At 36.1% G+C, this 25,388-nt stretch overlaps 1 protein-coding gene across 2 annotated transcripts in view; it reads left to right on the top strand.

Annotated features, from left to right (window-relative positions):
• PPP2R5C (protein phosphatase 2 regulatory subunit B'gamma) overlaps positions 1 to 25,388 on the top strand; it is a 77,590-nt gene that overhangs the window by 35,612 nt on the left and 16,590 nt on the right. For both annotated transcript variants that reach the window (XM_085061354.1, XM_085061355.1), the window contains 5 exons: positions 12,953 to 13,152; positions 20,343 to 20,453; positions 21,060 to 21,152; positions 21,247 to 21,377; positions 23,553 to 23,612. In XM_085061354.1, coding sequence (XP_084917480.1) covers positions 12,953 to 13,152; positions 20,343 to 20,453; positions 21,060 to 21,152; positions 21,247 to 21,377; positions 23,553 to 23,612 — 595 coding nt within the window. The remainder of the gene's footprint in view (positions 1 to 12,952; positions 13,153 to 20,342; positions 20,454 to 21,059; positions 21,153 to 21,246; positions 21,378 to 23,552; positions 23,613 to 25,388) is intronic.

Below are 25,388 nucleotides of genomic sequence, written 5' to 3'. Positions count from 1 at the left end.
CCTTTTTAAGCAAGTTTGAATTGACAATGAGTACAGCTTTTAACAAACTGTGTGACCTTGCTATTCATCTTCTGTGGTGTTTATGAAAATGTTGAACAGTGTCATTTCTAACACATCCTTACAACGTGTTTATAGTAATCTTCCTGCATTATAACAACATTATGTTAAAAATATCAACATCTCTGGATAATTGTCACTTACCAACTTTCTAATACTTTCCAAGAACTTGATACATATCAAGTATAATTTCCATTACATGTGCTCAGTTTGCCTTTTTGGGGGTAATAATACTTTATTATCATCTGAAACTGGCCGATGCTGGTTATAAAAGCAAACACAAAAGTCTCCAAAGTCACCTTTCATGATACTGGTTTTTTTCTTCTTAGTGTATTCTGCAGCAGAAAATGAATCTGGTTTATTCCTTCCGTATTTTTTGTGTAACTGTAATCTTCATCTTCGCATGCATCTTGCACCTTCCACAGGAGTGGGTATTTTAATGACAATGAGCTTATTTGGCCTGCACATGTATGTTTATTTAAATCTTAATTTTCTTTAATTCTTCAGCACATTTAAGTTCAGTAAACTTTTAAGGTACAGTCACTCTTTGTTGTGAGAAGTGAGCAGAGTCTTCCTGGAGGAAATGTACATAGAGGAGGCATCTTAATTTTCTTCAGAGATGGTTCCATAGTTTTGGTGAATTGTGGTACTTCTCTTTGAGTGAATTAAAATTTTTAGATTGAAGGCTTTTTTGTACCTTTGTGGAAATATTTCCACGCAGAAGACCTTCCAAGCTTTTTTTAGTGCTGCCAATCCAATAAATGGGATTTCCCATGGTCAGCATGCATCTTCTGTCCTGCTTGTGGATCATAGTTGTTGTTGGGTTTGGATCTAATGGATAAAGCTCAGTGGAGATTTATAGGAGATGAAAATGCTTATTCTTCCCTTTTCTCCCCTATTAGCCAACTGCAGTTTGGTAACCAGAAGGGATGAGAACAAGGTACCAACCTTCTGTTTGGGCTGTTAGCTTCCTACCAAGCCACCTGGACTCCATTGGTACATTGTCCTGGTACTCCTGGAGCTCATAATCATCCACCTTGCCAAAAGTTTCCAATTTCTTATAGAAAAATCTCAGCCACTGCTGCTCTTTAACACTGCTTCATGACTTGTACACTTAATTGTTGACTTTGAAACTCATCCACTGTTTCTTTCTAAAAGTGTTGCCTCAAAAAGGAGAAGCAAGGCCATCCACCTCAAGGACAAGTTCCATTTTTAATGAACCTAGGCCTCTTGTATATATAAAATTGTGAAAAGTTTCATCTGTTAGTATTAGATAATCACCTGAATCATCAAAGGACTGATATTGGTACAAATGGCTCTGTTACTGTATTACTTCTTGTACTGTTTTGCTAGATCTAGCTAGATTTGCTAGATTTGCTAGAAGGACATTCAGACATAGCCAAACATAGAGTAATGAGTTTTTAATGTATCTACCAAAGAAACTTATGGGGAGTGTTTTTAATAGTTGACCAGGAGCCTATTTAAAGGAGGTTGCTTAGTTATTACTCCTGCTGCCTTTAAGAAGGTGACATGCCTATTAACTCTGCACTTACCATGCATTACTTTCTATCAGGGATTGTATTTTACCTTGCTACTGCTTTTACTCTTTGTTCTGTGTCACTCCTCCTTTGTTGACTTTGCTGGGCTGTTTTTACGTTTGTGTAGACCCCTTGCCCATATGACGAGTGTGTGTTCTGATTCTGCTGCTGGAAATGAGGATGTTGAGTATTCACACTGCATGTAAAATATGTAAGGGCATGACTGTAAAATGCCTCTAGAGGGGACTTTTTGTTGAGCTGAAAATACCATGAAATGATAGGAAGATGGTCAGCTGGAATTTTTGCATTACATTTACTGACTCATGGAGTAACTTGCATGCCCTTTCAAGGAAGCAAAAATGTATTGGCATAAATGCATCTGCCCTCAGATTTTTATTTGTACTGTTTTGTGATGGTTGCTGTAAAATACATTTTAAGGTTAAAATTGATTATCATCTGTTTCTGGAAAATTTTTATTTCCATTTCTGTTTGAAGCTTTTAATAAATAATTTAGACTTCTGCAAAATCAGTTAATTTACTTTGTTAGCTACTGAAACTGCACTGTAAACCACACAGATTAGGTGAGCACCAGCAATACATAATAGATGCAGGATTATTTGCATCATACACCGACAAGATATTCATCTGGGGGAGGTGGCTTTAATGCTCTAACCTTTATGCTGAAGGTGGATACCTTGTACCAGTGAAAGCAGAGTGTCTGCAGCCTCACAGAGCCATGCCTGCCCTCTGTGTGCACCATCCTGTCTCAAGTGATAAAGCTGAGATAAATGGCACATTGAGTGCATGATGTTTTAAAGCCACATCCGCACATCCTTTAATCAATTCCACTTAATGCACATACAAATCATGTGGTACCATTTCTCCTATGACTTGCCAATTCCGTTTTCTTTTATAAAGTGTACTTAAACTTAGGGATGGCGTCTGGCTCTGGGTTATCAGTAGTGGAAGTGACAGTTTTGTGTCAAATTTCATAATTGCTCTTGTTACAGATAGAGATATGAATTTTATAATGTAAATATTTTCTTTATAAGTTACACAAGAAAAAATTATACATGAAATGTAAAATTTAAAAACTAATTTTAAAAATCTTAATTTGGGACTTTTGTAGTTGTTTGTAGAAGCCTACTTACATGAAGCACTTTTTCATTTTGAGGACTTGTAAGGAAGGTTTTTAATTTGCATTTTGGATTAAAGCTACCAGTTGCTTGGCTTTACACAGCCTCTAGAACCAAATTCTGTTACTGCTTTTATATTTAAAGTGAATGCATAACAGTGTCAGTGGTGTTTCAAAGGTGTCCTGTGTTTACTCAAGTCATATTGGAAAGAAAACTTGAACAAAATTATCAAAGTCTGGGAAAAAAAAAGTGGTGTCTGTTCTTCGGGTGTAATAAATTTTTCTCCAAAATAATTTTCCAAATGAACTAGTCCTAACGCTAGAATCTTTCTTCTAACCTATTCCCAGAATACATTTATATCTTTTGCTCCTGTTACATCTAATCTTCTATATAAAGTGTCTTAAAATCCAAAAATTGATGCACAGGGGCTTATTGAGGACTGTCTTAAAGTTATTTGTATGCAGCAAAAACTGAGTTGTTGTTGTACCCATACAAAATTAAGATTTTATTGGCTTTTGAATCAGAATATAATGCATCCTCTCAAAAGCAAAATTTTGAGCATATATTTCGCTGCATAACTTTTCTCACGTCATATTATTGGAAACTCAGTAATCATTAACGTATCTTAAGGGTGTAGATCTTAATGTATCTTAAGGTAAGATTTTAACGTCTCTTAACACTTAATAAAGTGTTGTAAAGCTTGTAGCTAAATCCAAGAAATTGGAACAAGTTGCTTTCATTGCACATTAACTCTTCTGTTAAAAAGGGAAAATATAAATAGAATAATGAATATTTTGGGAAATGTGCTGGGAATGAGATGTCTTAAAATGTCCAGGACTTCTGGACATGTAGTAGGGAGTCAGTCTTGGATTTGTAGCTGATACAGCCAATCAACTTGTTTGTGCCCCATAAATTTACAGATTGCTTGGAGACTCCTATTTAAATGTATTCCATACTGCAGCTCACTCTTTCTGCTGTGTGAGAGGGGTGACATTATCAGCAGAAAGTCAGCTTTTCTGGCAGCTAAGCAATATACTCTATTAGGGACACTATTGCTAATAGGTACATTTTCAGCTCTTACCAGAATTAATTTGTGAGACTGGAGATTAATTTGACTGGAGACTGAAGACATCTCTTGAAGCAAATATCTGTGTTTTCAGACAAATATGATATGAGGAAAATAGTGTTGGATTGTACAGGAATAATTTTTGTGTAGATGGAAATTATTACACACTTAATTCCTGACGAATGTGCAGGTGTATTGTATCTTTAATCTTCTTAATGTTGAAAGCATGTATTTTAGCATATTTTTAAATGGGCATAATTGGCTTTCTACCTCATTTGAGTCAAAGCTTTGCTTGCAGGAAGGCAGTTTTCATTTTCTAACAGGGAACTGCTCATAATTGCTCTTAGCATTTGACATGGCCAGCGTTGACTGCTAAGCAAGTTACTGACCTAGTTCTAAATATATTTTTTTATTTTCTTATCAAATCATTGTTGCTATCCTGCTTGATCCTGTCTTTTACTTGTATCACCTCACACAAGGCAGCTAAGTTTCACAGGTCGTGGGACTAAGGAAGGGTTTTCATGCCAAGAAATGAGGAAAACTATGCACTGAGTTGGAAGATAGGTTTTTTTTCAGTGAATACAAAAAAACTCAAACAAAAAAAGAAAACAACCAATCAAACAAGAAAAACAAATCAAGCAAATGAAAACCCTACCACACCCCTGCCAAAAACTCCCAAATAAATTAAAAAAAAAAAAAACCTGTACTAGAGATTGCCTTGCAGTTTATTGAAGTGTATTACGAAATTGTTCTCAAGAAAACCACAAAAGTCCTGCTATTTCTGGTGAAAACACTCTTGCATATCATTACAAAATATTGGGATGATTTTAAATGTTGATCAGCCATTCAGGACCTTAGTTTGCATCTCAAGCTCAGTGTGACCTGTGCTGTTTAAGCTCTTCCTATGAAAAAAGACTTACCCTTCCTATTTATAATTTTAATTATAGTAGAGAATTTATAAAACTAAATCAGCATTATCATCGAGGAAGGTTTATGGAAGTTTTTGTTAATTTCAAAAGAAATGTTTGCTTCAGACAAGCTTAACCAGAGTTCCTGCATGGGGTTTGGGCATTTCCTTTAGGTTGCATTGGAGTGTGAAACACATCAGTTTGATCACAGAAAAGCCAGGGGGCTTTTCTTCCTGCGTTGTAATTTATTGTGTCATCTATTTCTAAGCCTACACATGACCCAGCTTGTGATATCTGTTAATGATTATTCTAAGTGTCATCATTAAATTCACCTATTTTGTCACTCAGAAGCGTTCCACAGAAAGCAAGCAGTAGCCCCCAGGTTTAGCAAATGTACAGGGAGTGAGGAGAGGAGGAGGCAGGCTGACAGGCTGTGGAGAAGGAACCAAGTTATTTTACATTTTGGCTGTTGAATGTTCTTTGAATTGTATTTATCATGGATGTGTGACAGGTACTGTTGATTGACAAGTTACTCAGAGCAGTATCTGACTAGAATTAGGGCTTGGTGTGTGAAGTTTGGGTGTGTTTAAGGAAACAGCCCATTTACTTATAGCAGGTGGTTAGGCTTGATTAGCTGATACTTATTTCATCCCAGTGTCCAAGGTGGCAGAACTTATTTAGTGGTTCATGTGTTTCTTCAGCTTACTTAATATAAATCTTCTTCTGAGTTACACCATGCACTTCAGTTATGTTACAGAACATAATTCAGGTCTGGCTTCATGACAGTAGTGCGTCGTTTTCTCAGAGAGGCTGTTACATATATTTTTTAAAAATTTAAAATTTTCAAACATATTTGAAGATTTTGCATAACTTAATTTTTACTCCATGAGTATGGATTCAAGCATGTTCTAGTGTATATGAAATTGAGGGGTTTTCTCTTGGTGTTCTGCATTTAAAAGTGAGTTTTGCTCTCATATGAACTGTATGTGTGCCAAAAAGCTCTACTTAGAGTTCTTTATCTGTTTGGTTTCTCTCTTTCCCTGTCAAGGCACTTTTTTTTTTCCTTCCATTGTCCATTTGATTATCCTTCTTGCCATTTTTCTCCTTAATTTTCAGGTGGAATTTCCATTTCATTAGCTCAAGCTCATTTCAGCTTGTTTCACATGTCATTTCCTGTATAAGCATTCCTGTTTTCCTCTTTATGCTACGTTGCCTTTAAACTATTTATGCAGTTATCACTTTTGTTTTTCACTTGCTGTTTTTAAACATTTTAATACAGTGTAAAAACTCTTTATTTCTCTTAACTATGATTACAAATATCCTCTTAAGGATTTTTAAAATTTCCCATTGCTTCTAATGAAACAGTTGACTTCTGATAAATCTCTTTGTAAAGCAAGAGTTTGGTTCAGAGTGGTGTTGCTCCACTTTTGAAAAATCATTCGATAATTTGGTGTGCATATTATTCACTGTTGATCTACTCTTATCATCATTAGACTTAGGATGTGCACCTGGAAAAAAGTTACTGGCAGTAATTTCAGTGCCTCAGGTTGTTTAGTATGTAAAACTTATGCCAAATAGTTTAAAATGACAGCAGACTTCTTTTCCTATTTCATTATCAATCAGTCCTTAAAACCTCTCATCTTAAATCTTTGACAGTTAAATGTCATTACTTAGTTCCTTTATTCTCTAAACCATGGTGTAATATTGAAGTTGAGAGATAGCTGCCGCCAGTGCTGGATTCCCCAATGACTGGAGCTTTCAGAGGGGATTAGTGTTGTAGAGCACCTGCTTTGAGCTTCACTCTGGAACTGACAAAACATGTGCTTCCTGTTCCTTTCAGGCTCTTTTAAGCTGTAGGATTCTTGAGGTGTTGTTTTGGGGGTTTTTTTGTCTTTTTTTTCTCTTTCTTTTTTTTTTTTTTCAGTTGCTGTTGAATTAGCTTGGTTATAGCTCATTTGATTCTAACAGCCCTTTTTTTTTTCATTACATGGAAAAATATATTACTTTGAAAGCCTCATAATAAAATGAAAAGCCACTTCTTTTGAATGAAAATTTAGCCAAGAGATCTCTTTGTGTAGAAACCTCTCTCAATGCAGAGGAGTGGACATTAGCCTGTTACTGCAGTTCGTTCTCACTCCCCTCTCTGAGTACCTACACAGGTACTGAACATCCCAGGGCTGCATCAGGGCAGCTGGTGCAGATAAAGGACACACTTTGGAAGTTTTGGTTCACTGTCCCAAGTACTGCCTGAGGCTGGAAACATCCCTTGTGCACCCACCTAACTCTTCTCAGCTCCCCTTCTATCTGGCCTTGAACAACTGAGCTTTACTACAATAATGGCTGGTTGGAATAGTTAAGCTTTTTCTTGTAACCCTTATGGAAGCTCTAAGTATCTGTAAAATATTTTTAATTACTGAACAGGAGTCATTTGGGAATCATGAGCTTGTTGTAGACAAAGTCTATCTATTCTTCAGTGTCCTGTTTTCAATGGGAAATCTGTTAAGTGTTTAAAAAAGGAAGGCAGGAATATTTACAGGTCTTGTACGTGGTAATTGGAGAAGGACCTTAAACTTACAGCTCAATTCTTTTAGAGTAAGCCTGGATGCTTTACAACACTGCCATGTACATCCCTTTATCTTTGATAGTGAGATAAAAATGGAAGCTTGTTCCTCTTCTATGCCACTTAAAATGTTTACATGGGATGCTCTCTTGAGCTTAGTACAAGCACTCTGATTTTCCATGAACGTTCCTGTGGCTTTGGTTGCTGTGGTTATTAAGTGTTTCTTTTGGCAAAGAAATGCTTTCTGCAGGGTCAATAAATAAAACAATATTAACAGCAGTATGTTCTACATACTTGTTATTCCATTGTATCCATACAACATCTTGCCTGCTTTGAGTTATCTGCAGCCAAACTCCCACTACTAGGGTTGCTAGTTATAGTGTAAAATTTATTGTGTATATTTATAGTACTTTCTTGCATTCTTTGAGTTTATTTTTATATACTGCTTCAAGTAACAGCTTTAATTAAATATATCCATGCATGAATTGGAAGTTTTCTTCTATGTGCTACCCACTTATTTCCAATATCATGTGTTAGGATAGAATTCTGTTAACGGGAGGTTGTCATCTTTAATTAGTTAATTATTGTCATCATGATTTCAATAAAATCACTGAAAACTATAAAGAGTTTGTCACACAATAGAAATGCAATAAAAATCATTCCGGAATAGCTTCTTGCTTTGAATTAGGATGGCAATTAAACGGTTTCAAAATAAGGTAAATATTTTAAATGGAATTTTATCAAATTTTAGTTCAGCTTTTGTAATACTCTTTCTATTTTTTTCCAATTCTTCTCATTTTTAAGGACTTGATCACTAGTTTTGGAAAAAGTGCTAATTCTGGTAAACCCGTGTTTTGACAGATTATATTCTTCTTTCAGTACTGTGTAGTTCATCTGCCTTCATGTCTGGCAGTTTCCATTTCTCTTACTCAAGGCGCTGAACTCTCCATTCTTTGAAAAAATGCTGCCATGGTACTGTCAACTGAAATGTCTTAAGAGAACATTGCAAAATACTGGACTCCCCTTGTTGAAGTACAGCTATATAGGGCATATTACAAAGCTTCACTAAAGCTTTAATGCTGCTTTTTTGCCAATGGACATCACATTTGAAATGCTCTAATACTTCTGACCAGCAGAAGGGACCTTGTGACCAATGTTTTTAGTGATATGCTCTGGGTAGCACCCTACTTGACAGTTAAATGTTGCTTTTCAAAATCATTAACAATTCTAGTCCTTCATTAGGGTTGCAGACATGTTTCATTAGGTGTACTGTCTGCTTGCAAGCAGGAGTCATCTTAGATGCTTGGGCTTTCGCTCTACACTAGTGTATTAAGGAAGCAGTTACTTTCAGCATAGGATTTTTAGCTTGTCTTTTTTTCTGTGACCTTGTTTTTTCACATGCTTTGTGTAATGGTATTCTTTGTGTATTTTTTTACTTAAACATCTGTGTGTGTTTCTGTATTAAAGTCTAGCTGCCCATTTAAAATGAGAGAGTTTTATTTGCTGTATGTGCATAGTCCTGATTGGTGGCTGTGGGTATCTGATAGTTTTAAAGAAAAAAGAGCTACTTCTCTTTCAGTGAAATGGGGACCTGTCAGCCAACCAAATCTGGTACCTCTGCTAAGCTTTTATATATGAGTAGAAAAGTATTCACACAACTAAGATGAATTTTGTCTTCTGAATGTATTTTTTGCAAAATGTCAACCACGTCTCATTTTCAGCTTTCAAACTGATGTAACAGTGAGTGTAACTGGCCACAAATCATGTTTTGTGGCAGAAATTGCATCAGCTCTTCTCTGTGTCAGGGCGTGACCTAAAACTTGAAATTCTGCCTTTATTTCCCTTCCAATCTGTACTAGAAATCAGCTGTTTTATGTGACATCTCTGGGTCACCCACTTACCTTGTCTTGCCTTTTGTCCTCCATTCAGTGATTATATTACACTGTTGTCACAGAAAAAAAAGGGTTCAATGGGAAAGGTAGGAGATGGATCTGTCAGTAGTGCCTGGTGATGTCACAATTGCAACACAAAACTAAAAATATAATTTTTAGATTTGAGGGAACATAACTACAATAAAGAAAACTCTTAAGATCTCTACAGTCCTACAAGGCAAAAATATTTGTGTGTCATAGAATATTGAACATAAGCTCAGGCACTGAAAACATGAACTTCAATGTTTTCTGGTTTGTTTTTGCTTTTGCTAATTTTCTTTAAAAACAGGAAAAAATTTTTTTAATATGAAGTCAGGAAACATCTTGATTTGTTAGAATATTAGCAGTGTTTTAGTTCTTTAGCTAGTCTGTACATTACAAAAGAAAATGTGGAGGTGGTAGCTCCTGGGTGCAAACCAGTGCCACATCCTGGCTGAGAAGCACATTGAAGTCAAGGACAGCTACCAGTGTGAAGTCTGTTTGCAGTGAGCTCACACAGTAAGGATTGCTGAAGACATGCCTGAAGCTTCCAATGAATCTGTTTCCATACAGAGTTCAGTGTTTTAATTTGAGCTTTTCCAGCCAAATATTTGTTTTGCTAAGACAGTTGATAGCTGAGTACCTGATCTTTACCTGGCTATTTCAAACTGAAGAATGGACTGAAAGTGCTGCCTTTCAGAGTGAGATACTGGGCTAGTTAATCTGATAATAAAAGCACAGCTGGTATCAATTACAAAGTGTAAAGTAACTTACTTTATACTCATCAATATATAGACAAGGCCACAGACTAAGATGATGTTGAAAATTTCAAACGGAATAGCTATTTCAGTATTGATACTCTTAAAACAGGAGCGGCAGAGCTTGAATTTCTGTAGGTTGTATAACTTGATCCAGCAGTTATCCTGTGATTGTAAGGGAAAAAATGCCGGAAAACCCAAACAAGACAAAAAGCTGATCCCTCTGTCCCAGAAACATACCTTGCTCTCATAAGACCTACCTTCTTTTGATAGTTTTTCCAGTGTATATTTCCCTCTTACAAAAAGGACAGTAGGATAAATGATGCAGGTTTAGGCATAAAATATGCCATAACAAATTTCTGTAAAGCAGTGTCAGGAATTGCTGGGCATCCAATCCAAATGTAAGACTGACCTTCTTTGGGATTATGAAAAACTGTGCTCCAGCAGAAGACCAGAAATAGTACTTATTTAAGGTATGAATACTGGTAGGGATAAGTGTTTGGAGTGAGTAAAAAGTCTTAAGATGATTCTACTGCTACTGTTTAGAAGTCCTGTGAAAATTACGCAAATAGTTGCTACCAGTTGGGAGAGGGAAGCAGAATATCTGGGGTTTAAATTTGGTCTTATTGGGAGTGATGATGTTTGGGTTTTTTTTTTTAAATGTTCAGTGAATAGTGAGTATCAGTTGTGGTGTAATTTTAAGGAGTAGCTTCTCAATAATTACGACCTTCCCGCAGTCACTGGGGAATGGAGCACCAGAGTTGCACAAGTAGGGAATTTTTTCCCCTAATGGCATTCTCTTCAAATATGTCAGTTAATTAAGCAAATGGAAATTAGGGGTTATCACTTAATTGAAATAGAAGGTGATTTAGAAATTGGCGTGCAGTTAACTGAAAGAACATAACCAGCTAGTCCCTGGCACATGGCTGGGGATAAATGACTTGTTGCATGTCCCAGAGTTGCTCTGCAGGTGTGCACACATGCTCTGCACAAAAATTATGGTCTACTCAAGTCATCTTCTTAACTACCTTCTGCTTTGTGTCATGCTGAAATCCTTTCACACCTTAAAAGTAGGGATGCTCCTGATTTCATAGCAGCTACTCCAGACAAGTACTAGAAGGGATGTGAGGTCCAGATGCTTGAAAGCTGTGGATGAACACTCCTAAAGGAGGGGTTGTGTCTCACCCAAATAAACAAAACACAGTTCATTAGAAATATGTATGCTTCTCAGTCTGTATAAAGATCTCTCAAATAATAAGGATGAGTGAGGTACTTAAATGGCAAGGAAGGTGGCTTACCTAGTTGAGGGTGTTTCTTGACCCTCCTAATTGTCAGCCTTTAACTTTCACTATAGTGGTAATTACATCTTTAATGCTTCTTCTCCTTTCAGGTTAGTGTACTGTAAATCACTGTAATTGTATGTCCATTACTTGTGTAATTATAGTCTGTATTTAGGCTTTGGATTTTGTGGATTGTGAATTCATAGCACAGTATCCCTAAGTGTAACTGTTATTATGCTTCAGGTTGAACCACTTTCTGTTTTACAGTTAATTAGGAAAAGGTAACCACTCCAACCACTTTGTGTGTCTGAGACTTTTTGAATTCAGGTCATAAATTGGGCTGGCTTTCAGTGTGCAAACTGCTTAATTAATTACTTACTTGGTATTTTCTCAGGAGAAATTATTCATTACTATAGTTTGTAATTCAAATAAACAAAAGCATGAGTATTCAGATACAAAACTTGTGTGGCTTTGTTCACAACACTGGACAGGAAATTTGGTTTATTTGTCAGAAAGTTGTTGCTCTGCTTAGGATCACCTGTCATTGAGCACCTTCTTTCTACTCCTAGAATTCTTCACTGTCTCAGGTGTCTTGGTGACACCAAAATTTTACTGGTTGTGGTTTGTTCCATGAGCACTGTATTTTTATTCTCCGTTCTTCAGGGCTATTACTATACAAAGTTTTTTTAACTGGAATTAATCTTCAGAGCAATTAGGTGCATGTAACTTGAAAAAAACTGCCAGCTGTGTTAAACCAAATAAGTCTTCCAGGTTTATTATAACAAAAATACTTCTGAAAGCAACTTCTCTTCAAGAGAGAAGAGCTATTCCAGCTTTGTTATCATAAGAAGTTTTTCAGGCACTTTATAAGGAGAGCAACTCACATTTAACTAAGCAGCTGCACTGTAGATATGTTGCACATTCAGTTAACTAGATTGTACATACATGTGTGCTTGTATTCAGTAATACCGCTTGAAATACTTGGATGGTAGCTTTTGCTGCTTGTGTAAGAAAATTCTTGCATTTTACGATACTCTAAGGAAAAAGTCATCAACTGGAAGAAGTGAGAGATTGCAGAACTATTTACAAAGTCAATGTAGTCCTGTATTTTAACATGCTATTACTGTCTCAGCAGTTCATATCTAACAATAAAAAAGTCATTATGCAGAAACATAAAATGTGTTATGGTATAAACTTAGGCAGACTTCTGTGGTGTGTTCACATTTCATGTCTTAAGCTTCATGCTGCAGTCATGTGGCCATTTGAATTGGATGCAAGTTTGTACTGCAGTCAAAACATGGTACTGCTTTCTTTACCTCTGCCTAGTTATCTAGTATTTCGTGAATATTTAAGTCCTGATCCTGGAAGTTTTTGCTGTGTATAATATGTAATCTCACATATAGCCATCATTTTAACGGCTCGTGGGATTACTTAAGCAGAACACAAAGCACATGCAGGCATTTTTTCAAGTATGTATTTTTTCCATGCAGGTTCTGTTTCTGGCAAGGGTGAGTTATGCATCACTGTTGCAATTTTTTAAATCATCCTGAAATGTACAGAGTATTTCAGTGGGGTTCATACTCTGGAACATGATATTCCTGAAAGTTGTGTGAAGATTTAGAAAGTTTGCTTGTAGTCTTAAACACTGCTATACCTGTGTTTCACAAAGTAAAAATGGGGTAAAAATGTAGTGAAATCCACTACAATATAATTTATAACCAATTGTTTTCATTTTTCAGATGTTCCTCCAGCGGATCAAGAAAAGCTTTTTATCCAGAAGTTACGACAATGTTGTGTACTTTTTGACTTTGTTTCTGATCCACTAAGTGACCTAAAGTGGAAGGAAGTAAAACGAGCAGCTTTAAGTGAAATGGTAGAATATATCACACACAATCGCAATGTGATTACAGAACCTATTTACCCTGAAGTAGTACATATGGTAAGTGATTTAACAATGAGAACTTTCTGTTTTACAATTCAGTGTTGCTTCTTCAGCTGTATCAATTTATCTTAAGAAATTTTGCTGAAATCCTAATAAAAGCTCAGTTATGTTTGCACATCTGCAAAAGAATAACAGAGCTTTGAAATTTTGTTGCCAGTGTTGATTGTTCTTCTTTGTAAGATAGAAACTAGACACATATATGAAGCAGAATTAGATTACGGTTTAAGTTGGTAAAAACAAAATCTTGTATTTAAAAAAAAACCTGTTTATTTTCTTCCCCACAAATCTTTTTTTGGAATAAGTGTTTATAAAAATATGGAGGGGGAAAAAATATATATAAACATATAGATTGTAATACTGAAATTTTAAAGAATTGAGGATTAGAATTAAGATCACTTTTGCGGGCTTGACACTTTTAATCTTGTTCAGTACCAGAGACTGACTTTAGTCTGTGTTCAGAGGTGAGCTTTAGAGTCAGACCTTACTAAGTACATGGATGGCAGATGAGGAACAAGTTAAGTGAAGCATTCAGACCTGCATTGTTCCTCCCTTCTCACTATCCAAATCCTGGCTAGCTAGACCTCTCTTATTTTTCTGTTTTGTGCAAGTTCTCTCCAGAGGAGGAGGCCACAAAACTGTAGCAGCGTCTTTCAGCTCTCATCATGGTGGTGATCAGACACCAGTGGCCTGGCATAACAGTTGGGTTGAGGTCTGTAGCTGTTGTCTGCAATATCCTGAGAACAGAAAGCATCTTTTGAAATTCCTGACTAATAAGCTTACAAGAAACTCTCGGCCATGTGTAACAGGAGGATTTTTCCCGAGGCTTTATAGCTTAGGGTGAATTTTCAGGGGGTTGAGAACATAACATAAATGTGAACTTAGTCAAATGTAGGGGTCCTCCTGCAAATCAGAGGCGTTGAAGCCTCTTCAAAGATTCTAGGGATTTATAGTATGTAGGGTGTTGCTTATGATGAAGATTGTTATCTAAATCAGCCATAAGTGTTTACTGATACAGGTTATTTTCATGAGAACTTCTGACTATATGAGGATTACACATAACTCTGGATTGTCAAATATGTACCCAAAGCATTGAGGATGGTTAATGAAGAGATGTGGGATCATGACTTTTCCCATGTTTTAATAATTTATTTATATCTCTGGGTTTTTTCTAATTGATTGCTTGTTTTGAAATACTTGACACTGTTGAAAGAGAGAGATGAAAGAGAATAAGCTTGCTGAGTCTTCCTTCAAGTAAAATGGAGTTCATTATGAGTTCTTCAATACCAGTGTCAAACATTGGTGTTTGCTCTGTGTGAGAATTCTTAACTGCCCATATTTCATTGCTTGTGCTTTCTATGCCTGTGTTATCTTCCTCCATGAAACAGTTATGGCCAGAGTACATTTAGCTAAGGAGAATGTATACTGTCTTTGCTTTCAAATGCAACCAGTGGTAATCAAGTCTGCACTTCGGTCATTTGAACAAATCTTGCAGCACAGTTTGGCTGCTATCTTTATTGCCAGTGTTCTGCTGGTAGCATGCAGTGTCCAAAAATTCTTTTGGTGAATTTAGTATGCTTCGTGTGTGCAAGGATCTAAAGGGTGTGGGGTTTCCTTGCATGGATTTTACATAGCATTGTGAGAGACACTGTCAGTGAAGGCACCTGGACTGATATTTTGAGGTTAAATTCAGATAGGTTTTTTTTCCTTTGGTGATTTGTTGAAATAACTGTATTCTTTCTCCAGTAGTATTATGATCTTTCCTTCAGGCGTGTATGTGTAGATTGTCGTGCATTTGCTAAATTCTAGCTATATATCTGAATTGTTTGTGGGAATCTTAAGGAAAAATAAATCTAATGTCTTTGTGTACTTTAAAACTCTTCCAAGAAACATTGATAAATTATGTGCTGCTACTGGCACTCAATTATATTAATAAGGAATAGCTTTTTCAATAAAATTATGAGGATCAAGAAATACTCAGATTTGAGAATGGTTCCCAGTTTGGAAAGTTTGTGGAGTTGGCAGTTGGCAGGGAAATTGGAATTTTGCTATGGCATTCTGTCAAACTTTACAGCTTGGAGGCTACTTGTTTGTGTATGTACATGGGTACATGCTCTATATGTGTCTAAGTTCTGTTTGGTGTTGTTTAATTATTATTAAGGCTAATCACTTAGGGCAATGAATTTCACAGGTTATCTGTCTAATAGAAATAAAATAATGTTTCCTTTTCCATAGCTTCAAACATTCTTTCTCTCTGACAAAAAAAAAAATCTACCTTATGATGTGATTCTTCTTTATTCTTTATAATTCTTAGTGCTCATGTCATGTCCATCCACCCCATCCCTCTTTTTTTCTCTTGTTTTACTTTAGGTATCCTGGAATTTTCTTTAAGCTATATTTTCATCTAGTGGCTTAGCTAGTAATTCAATTTTAAGCCTGTCTTCTTTTCAAAAGTATGAGAAATCAATTTCTAAAATGGATTTAATGTTCTTCTTCAGAATGGATTCAAGAGTGTTTTCCCTTTCTTCTTCAGTGAGCCAGCTGATGCGTCCTTCAACTTTGTTTTTACTTAGAAAAGAATATATGTGGTTTTTTTAGCTGGGCTTTTGAAGAAAGCAGGGCTGCATGAGAATATTATGTTGTGCACTAGCACATAGGGTAGTGCTACTTTTTTTTTAATTGATACTATATATAGGAGCAGATGTAATTTTATTCAGCAACTGAAGTGGTTTTTACTGCAACATTTCATGCATTATTAAAACTACATGCTAAGTTATACCCATGTGAGCTTGAGTTTTTTGGTGGCTTTTTGTTTGTTTGGTGTTTTTGCTTTTGAAGGGGCACTGCAGGTGTGGTGTCTTCTATCTTTCGTCTAGAGTAAGAGAAATTGCTGTCAATAGAAGTGTGCTACTTGTTGCTCCATTAACTATTAGGTTGGCTTTCTTCATATGAATACAGAATGCACAGACTTTCAGTTTATATGGCTCTTGATTTAGAGCTGTTCACATCAGGCTTCACTCAGGCTGCTCAGCAGAAGGGAGGAGAAAATGTGTAATATCTCTGATGCCTACTTGCTTGAAAATATTCTCATTTTGTGTGAAATGGACCACCAGAACTGCAGGGTTGATAACTACCTGCAGTCAAACATTACAGCAAACACCCCTGAACTCTTAAAAAGGCAGGTTGTTTGCTTTTCCTTTTTTGTTCTCCCATCCTCCTGTTATGTCCTTTGAAGTCAAGTGTTGTTAGTGCTAACAGCACAGACAGAATTTTGGCACACTGGGCCAGTGTTCATAAAGACTCAAATTTCATAAGTTTGGGGGGGCTTGTAGAATTTTTTTGGTGGGGGGATGAACTGGGAAGGAGAATATGTTTCAGTTATGCTGTGTTTACTTACACTTCTGTGGGAAATTGGCCCTAGAGGAAATTTGGAGGAAAAAAGATTGTCTCTTGTCTGTTTGGTCAAAAGACTGTCAAGTTAGAAAAAAGATCAGCCATTTCATGGGTAGAGGACTCACTGATACTAATTCATTGTAAATTTTCCAATCTCTGTGGCTTAGTACACAAGATAGTGTCAGGTTTGTGCTTTCAAAGCAAGATGCAGCTTGATTTGAGCAGTTTTGTGTTCTGTGGGCTGAGGATATAAAATGCAAAACAGATCAAATCAGGCTTCACAGGTCCCATTTCTCATAAAAAAATACTGTCTAGGTTTTAAATCTTTCCACTTGCTATTTTAAAAAACACCAAGTACAAAACTGTGTTGCTAACACCTGACATGACCCAGATTTTCTATTTTATAGTGAGAGCCAGAGACTTTAAGAATTCTTTAGATAAGGTTATTCTTCCATTTGTTTAACAACCTTAGCTGGTTTTAAATTTCATGTCTAGTCTTCCTAGATTTGTTTTCTTGGAAGACCACTGATTATTGCAGATTTTCATCATATTTTTTAAACAAAGGTCAGAGGTGGTTAATCACTCGATGTCCATGCTTTTAAAAAGGGGAACTTAAAGATATATCAGCTTTACTTTTAATTCTCTGAAGTTGTAATTACTCTATGTCTCAGTTGCTGGAATGAAGGAATATTATGAAGAAAAACAGAGCATCAGGATGACTTTTCCGTCATGGGAATATAATGTAAACCTGCAGATTTAGCTGCTGCAGTTGGATACTGCCTCCCACTGTCTGCTCAGCCATCTGTCAGATCTGAGATGGCAGGACAGCACATACATATGCTCATTGGCCCTGCCAGTTAGTAGGTAATTCACAGCATTATTTTAAACTGGGAGTGGAGGTATTCATGAAAAGAATCAAAATGTGAAGAGGGAAATGGCATTCTGTTGCTTTTCCCAGAATCCTGTCAAAGGTGGGTGAAATGCATACCTCTGCAAGGAAGCATCTTTAAACTGAGGGAACTTAATCTGTCAGAACTTTCTAATAAACATCAAGTGATCAACAAGAGGGCTTTGTTTGATGCTGTTAAAAACCAAAAATACCACCAACAACAAAACCAAACAAAAGCAAAAACAAAACCAACCAAAAAAAAAAGAACCAGCTCAGTAAAACCTGAGAAAACAGTAAAAATGTACGTACAGCACATGTGTTTATTACCTATGGTAGAATTTGGACATTCATAAAGACTGAAATTGTGGTGTAAAGAATGTATTTTAAATGTGATGTTGGAGTAGACCTTGCATTCTGAATAGGTACATTGTAAGCAAATTCAAAATTGTGGGGTCTAAACTTTTTTTCCTTAAATTGATCTGTAGTTGTTGAAAGCATAGGAACCTTTCACCTGATGCAAAAGAATGTTTATTTCATCCTCAAATAAGACATTAGTTCAGTACAAATGCCAGCGGAGGCATCTTTTATTTTTTATATTTTTTTCTAGCTGGTCCTGGAGATTTCCTGTACTGGCATGTTTGCTGAGCCAAATACTGGTTTTCTTGCAAAGGCTCTGTAAATGTTTCTGCTGTTCCTGGTGATGTAGCCTTCTTCAAAGAATTTTCTTTTTCCTGGCAAATCAGCTTCTCTGACCTGTTGTCTTTTACTTGGCCAGATGTGGGAAATGTATTCTCAAATTTGCTTTTAAATACCTGCAGAAAGATACCTCCAATCTGTTACAGTGATAGAATATCAATAACAACGTATAGGTTAACTCTTGCCAATACTTGTGGTGCATGTTTAGTGTGGAGCCTATCTGTGCCTTATGCTGAAGCCCCATGAAGCCAGCTGCAGCTGACTTGATAAATCAGTTTGGCACAGGATATAGCTCTCTCTTCAGTGTAGTCACCATTCTCATCATGAGCAAATGTTTACCAAAATTTATTTTTAAAATATCTTAGTATTTTTTAAGCACAAAATGATCTGTGTATTTGGAAACAGAATTTACTTTCGTGTTGTAAGGAGAAATGGAATTAAACAGAATTTCTTTATGGAGCCTGATATGCTCAGTCATAATGAAGGGTCGGGCCAGTCCGCCGTTGTGGATTTGTTTTGACAGTCTTCTCCTTGCTTCTGCCATGTGTTCAAGCCACTGAGGGATGGGGCATTTGTCTTAAAGGATCATTGTAAAGTAGCAGAAGCGGTCTGGGACCATATACTAATTTGCATTGATGCCTATATTTTTTTGTTGTTCTGTACCAAAATAAGTTTAGACTGCTTGGTACTGAATTGATGATGAGTAAGCAGCAAACTAGAACAAGAAAGTCTCTGTTAAGCACACTTGCACTGCTAAATAGATGACCTTTTTCTATTTGCTCAGCAATTTGGTGGTCTCATACCAATGACTGTCCTACTGAACATTTTGGATTGCAGGAGGATTTAGGGAATTTTCTTCTTTCAGTACTGACAGCCACAGCTGTACAGCAGATACAGATAAAGGCTTTCTCAGGTTTTCTTACTGGGAATGTGGACAAACCTTACATTTGTGTAATGAGCTCCCAACTTGCACACAAAGTAAAGTTTTCATTAGTGCCTCAGGGTATGAGAAGAACCATTTGCATCCCTAGCTAGCTATTCCATTCTTATCCACAAGGAAGCCAGCTGGTTTTGCTAGCTGACCTTACAGGTGGAGAAGTTGGAATACTGCAAACCTTTTTTTGAATCCTTGCATCATTCTAGGTAAGGCTACTCTTGAGAATGTATGTTAAATTTTTTCCCTTAAAATTGTGTAAGCTTTTTTTGTTCAACCAACAAGTTCTTTTTACTTTGCATTAGTGTTTATGTGCATATGTATGAATTAATATAAACACGATTATTTCAGATTATGTATTTTTATTTTTAAAAAAATCAAGTTACATGCATTTAGTGATGAGGTGGTTTTCTCTAAAATAGGACCTCTTAGAAATGTTTTCAATCCATGTGTCAGGGAATGGGGGGTTTTCTGCTTTATTATGGACTTGTAAACTTCCCTCATGCTTAAGGTTTTGTGAAGAGTGCTGCTTTGAATCCTACTTAGTATGAATTTGTATCTAGACAGGCACTTGGAAACACTAAAATACATGTGTATCAACAACCTGAAAAGCTATTCATATTTGTAGACTGGTCCACTTCCGTGAGGATGCTAAATGTTTTTCATTGGGTTCAGAATTCAGACAGTGAAACATTGAAAGGATTAGGGTGTGTATTTCTCCCCCCTCAGTGCTCTGTAATGTCAGGTATATGGACATGGTTTAAGAGAAATACCACTGGGGATGGTGGTGTGTGGGATTTAAGTGTTTCCATATGTGTACAGCCACTGCGTGAAATGAAACTTGTAATATCTTACAGAGAAGGATAGATGTGAGTAATCTTTGCTTTGCATCTCTACTTATTCTTTTGCAGGTTGCTGCAAGGCCTTATAAAGTGTGTATATATAAAAATGTTTGTGTAAACATTTTATACACGTTTGCTTGGGCTTTAAAACATATCTGTGTGTAGAGAGATCAGAGCAGTATCCTCATAAAACACATCCAGTTGTTTGGTGCTTTAACAAGTACTTACTGCATGGAAAAATGTTCTCCAAGTTAGGGGTCTTTAAAGAAGTATAAATGCTCCTCACTGTTTAAAAAACTGCATTATATAGCTTGTATTTTTGTAAATGTTAATTAAAATAGTTCATGTAAAGAATTTCTAGTCAAAACCATCTTTGAAGTCTTTTTTTTTGGTCATTCACTTGTTTCAAATTTCTTAAAGGCACATGTAATTTCAGTTTGCAGTTAATATGTTTCGAACATTACCACCATCTTCCAATCCAACGGGAGCAGAATTTGATCCAGAGGAAGATGAACCAACCTTAGAAGCTGCATGGCCTCATCTACAGGTACTTCATGGAGACTGAGACATCAGAGTCTATAACAGCATTTTTACGTTAAATTCATTGTTTATTTATTCAGAATTTTTAAAGTTATGTGTTTATCACAAATTAATTACTTTTTCATGTAATTTTTAAAATATATTTCTTGACTTAAAACTGATAATCTTTAAAAAGAAATCAGTTCTTAAAGGCTTATTGTTTCTTGTGGATGTAACTGCTGAGATTTTAAATGAGCTTCCATTTGTCGCTATGAATGCTTTGATCTGGCCCTGGCACAGCTTTAGCTTTCAGAGGTAACGTGACAAACAGAGGAGAACAGAGAATTCTTAGAACATGTACTTCTGGGCATGTTAAATATTAGATTACTGTGTGTCATTTGAGTAAAGTGTAGTGATGGAGCTCAGCAGAATTTCAGCAGTTTAAAGAACCTCAAGTTCTAGCAATTCATCAGGAGAGCAAGAGCAAAGCTTTTACTGTGTGTTATATAGATAAATACAACTGAAATAATTTTGCAGTTCTGAGCAACTAATTAGCAGTTTTTGTAATGTGATGCTTATAAAATGGTTCTTGTCTGAAAGACTAATACTGGTTTTTTTGTTGTTTTTTTTCCAGCTTGTTTATGAATTTTTCTTAAGGTTTTTAGAATCTCCAGATTTTCAACCTAATATAGCTAAGAAATATATTGATCAGAAGTTTGTATTACAGGTGAGGTTAAAAAACAATTTTTAACTTCAAGCTCTAAATTACTGTTACAATGCATTAGATTCACTTAAAATGCATCTTTTTTCCCTCTTTACAGCTTTTAGAGCTCTTTGACAGTGAAGATCCTCGTGAAAGAGATTTTCTTAAAACAACTCTTCACAGAATATATGGGAAATTCCTAGGCTTAAGAGCTTACATCCGGAAACAAATTAATAATATATTTTATAGGTATGTGAACATTTTTGTATTATGGTACATGTGATCAGGTATGCCATTAAAACACTCCCAAGACACTGCTAGCAATTTTTTAAATTCTTTGTATGTTTATACTCAATATTGCTACATCTAACAATAATTAATACCACTCCGGGTGATTTAAATTAGGGTAGTCTTTCATATGACAGAAGTCTGGCAGCTGAAATTCGAGTTAGTGTATGATTTAGTGGGTGCTTTAGTATATTTGTGGGAGGCTTTTTTTCTTATTGGATAATGGTGTTTGTATTACAGTAATGCTTTAATAAGGTGCAGTTCTTCATAATGCAGAAAATGAGCTGAAATTGCATGACTGAGAGATCTGTAATTTGTTTGAAGGAGCACCTTTGCTGCCTCTTCTTCCTCTGAATTGCAACATACAGTTGAGTGCATGTGAAATGTTTATTACCATAGAATGAACTGCAGTATTATCACTGATACAAAAAAAATGAAGATGAAAAATTAATCCCCTGTATCACCAAAGGTCTTTGGAGTGTGTTTTTACTGCGGTTATGTCCAATGTGAATGCAAGATTATGGTGCCTGTTTTAGTTTTTTCATTTTGATATTCTTCACTTTTCTACAAATATTTATGTTGTTTATCATTTTTACTCCTTCTGTCTTGCTTCCCCTTTTTCTCCTCCACTGTTTTCATCCCAAAATGAATGCGTGGTGCTACCTCTTTAAGAAAATAGCAAAAAGCTGCCAGGCCCTCTGTGCCATCTCATGAATGGCACCCGGCAGTACCAGCTGTAGAGGGAGCTGATCTTCCCTGCCTGTGGCAACAACTAAGCCTTTAGGAAAGATGCAGAGGAGGTACTTCAAAATAATTAGCGAGCCTGTACTGTCTTGCAGTCAAGTGTTCTTGACAGGATATCCCAAGGAAAAAGTACAGGTGTATCTTCAAGATGCAGATTTTTTTCCCCCATGCATGGATTTTATTAAATTAAATCCAAAATGCATAATTTGGTCAAATATCTGAAACAGATCATGAAACAGCATTGCAGTGCATTATAGTGCGTTATAGTGCACTCCTGAAAAGTGTTTTTATTTGCCACTTGTTGCACTTTGCTTTCAGAGATAATGGAAGCAAAGTCTTCAAACACAGATAGTTCTGGTGCAAAGTTTTTGAATGGCAAAGAAATGCTCTGGTCATTAGATCACCTATGTATAGTTTGTATAAGAAAGTTTTTAATCTGACATGTGTATGGGAGATGATGTAATTTGCACAGCTACAAAATTGTACAAGGAAAAGAAAAACCAACAACAAACTTCTTTTTTAGTTATTAAACCTTTATGTGCCTATTAATTCAATCCAAAGCTTTTTGTATCATTGTCTTTAGTTTTGCTTGGAATTGTTGTCCTTAGTTATATGGAAAGGATCTTTAAGGATTAAAAACTCTCACTTCAACTATTCTGGATTAAAAATAGCCATTAATATGTCAGCATATGACAAATTTTCAAATAAAAAAATGCTTTCAAATTAGTAGAATTATTTTCTCCTAAGTGTAAATTTTTATAACTCTGCAAATTACCTGAAGCCGTTCATAGAACTTTGTCCATAAATTTATAGTCAGGTGAAGAAGGGTGGAAAGGTGACCTTCTAGTAAGCTACAGTGCTCTGTCAAAAGAAGATTCAGAAAAATGTGACTTCCTCTGTTCATTACAAGCCTTTTGTATGCACAGAGATCTGTAGTGCCAAAGAGCTTTTTAGATTCAGAGGTAGTAACTGTTTGAACACCTTGTGCTTGCATTTGCTATAGAAGGTTGAGTCATGGCATTTAATTATGCCAGATACTCTTGTGTTATTTTACTATTTAAAATGGTATTTGCTGTGTTCACTATTGCATTATTAAAATGGCATACAATAAAGTATTGGGAAAAGCTCGAGTGTAGGCTACTCTGTTAAATGTTGGACAAAAGAGCAAGCAGGTGTGAAGGTTGAAAGCAGCTTGGTGTGCTAGTGATTTCTGTTTCCACAAAGTTTCTTTTCATCTATGCCTCTCTGTTTTCTTTTTACAGAGTGAATAAAATGTTAGGGGTCAAGGCTACCTGTAATGTTAAATGGGGATCTTGCTATTAGATCTGTGTCTCTCTTCAGCAGTAACCCAATAAACCAGCAATAACCCAGTAAAATATTTCCGTTTTTTAGGTTTATTTATGAAACAGAACATCACAATGGCATAGCAGAATTACTGGAAATACTGGGAAGGTAAGTTGTAAATTCTGTTTGATTAACTCACTTGGTTTTAAGAGTAGATTTCAAAAATGAAGTTTGGGATTGCAGATTGATTTTGAGACAAGATTTAAAATAACTTCATTTCATGTGTCAAAGCTGTTACAAAGACAGTACGTTTCGTCTAAAATTGTAGAAACACAGAAAAAACTTGAACCTTGTGGCAATGTTTTGGGATGTGACAATTTTTTTAGTCTTATTTTTTTAGGTCTTCTTTTCTGCTTAGGATCCTTGTAATTAACGTCATTTGTAAAGCAACTACCAGTAAAATGTAGTGAGTTGAAATTTACTAAAAATTCTCCAACATCACTGAATACATAGTGGGTAAACAAAGGAAGCATGGTTACAAAACTTCAGAAACCTCATTTTGTCAACCCCATCATTTTTCAGATTTCAGTGATGTATCTGTAAGCCCTTGACACTAAAATTTTAAAACTTCAGGCTGATAGCCTCATTGAAACTAGTGAGTTTTTTATTAACTGATCTTTGTAATCCATGTGCAAGTTTTTTTTTTGTACATTAATACATTGCAAAAGCTCAGTTAAGTTTACTTTGTGGTATTTCCATGTCTTTGCACATGAAAGTAACAGGTCAGCAGGAGCAGGTTGCTCAGGGCTGTGTCTGGTCAGGCTTTGCATATCTCCAAGGATGAAGACCCCCACAACCCTTCTGGGCAACAGGTTTCCATGTTTGACCACACTCCCAATAAAAAGGATTTTTTTTTTCTGGTCTTTGAATTAAATATCCTGTGTTTCTGTTTGTCCCTTGCCCTTTGAATGCGCATCACTAACAAGAGTCTTACTCTTTACACCCTTCACATATTTGTACACTTGGGTGAGATCCCCATGAGCCTTCTCTGCTTCACAATAAACAGCTTTTTCAGCCTCTCTGTGCATGTGAGACACTCAAACCTTCATTGCACTTTACTGGACTCCTTCCAGTATGGTTGCATCCTTCTTGTCCTGGACACAGCAAAGCCAGATGTCTCAACAGGGCTGAGCAGAGGTGAAGGATTACTTGCCTCAACTTACTGGCAGTGCTGTTCCTGATGCAGCCCAGAGTGCTGTTGAAACTGGAAAGATGTTTTAAAATTTTCTAGGTCTACATGTCTGCCCAGAATAGTTATTTAATTTTCAATGAAATGTTCACTGATTAAAGGAGTTATATGTCCATTATTACTTCAACACATTATACTCAAGTAATGTTCATCAAGACATACTGAAAACTATGTAAAGTTTAACTACTAGAATATGGAGCTAAATCTTCAAAACCATTATTAAGTCACCAGCTTTTTATTCTTCATTTTGTTAGGTTAGATTTAAGTGTTACAAATTTAAAAGTGAAGCTGTTGGATTGGTTTTGGGGGTTTTCCCCCTCAGGCTTCCAAATCAAAATTTCTAGTAGCTCAATGAGGCTTTTAAGCTGTAACTGTTCTGTATTGGTTATTTATCTAGTCCATTAAGAAGTTTCACCCAGCAGGTTGTTGGCATAGAGCTTCTTGTCCTAGTACTGTGGGTTTAGGTAAATGTGCCGTTGATCCAGTACTGAGCTACATCTGCACTCAGCTGTAACTGGGATGTCTTGTGTTCAGGTGCTGTTTGGTTGTGCTCTAGGACCTTGCAGAAATAGTAATACTTAAGTAGAAGTCATGTTTTGAGTTGTCTGCTCTCCTGGATTACCTGTTCTAATCCAGTCTCTGTTTCACTTGTTAATACTATGAAGAGACTGGGGGAGACGTGTATTCAAAGCTTT

Source organism: Lichenostomus cassidix, chromosome 5 (genome assembly GCF_008360975.1).
Source record: "Lichenostomus cassidix isolate B80296 chromosome 5, HeHo_3.0, whole genome shotgun sequence".
NCBI lineage: Eukaryota > Metazoa > Chordata > Aves > Passeriformes > Meliphagidae > Lichenostomus > Lichenostomus cassidix.
This window is presented reverse-complemented; position numbering and strand designations above follow the sequence as displayed.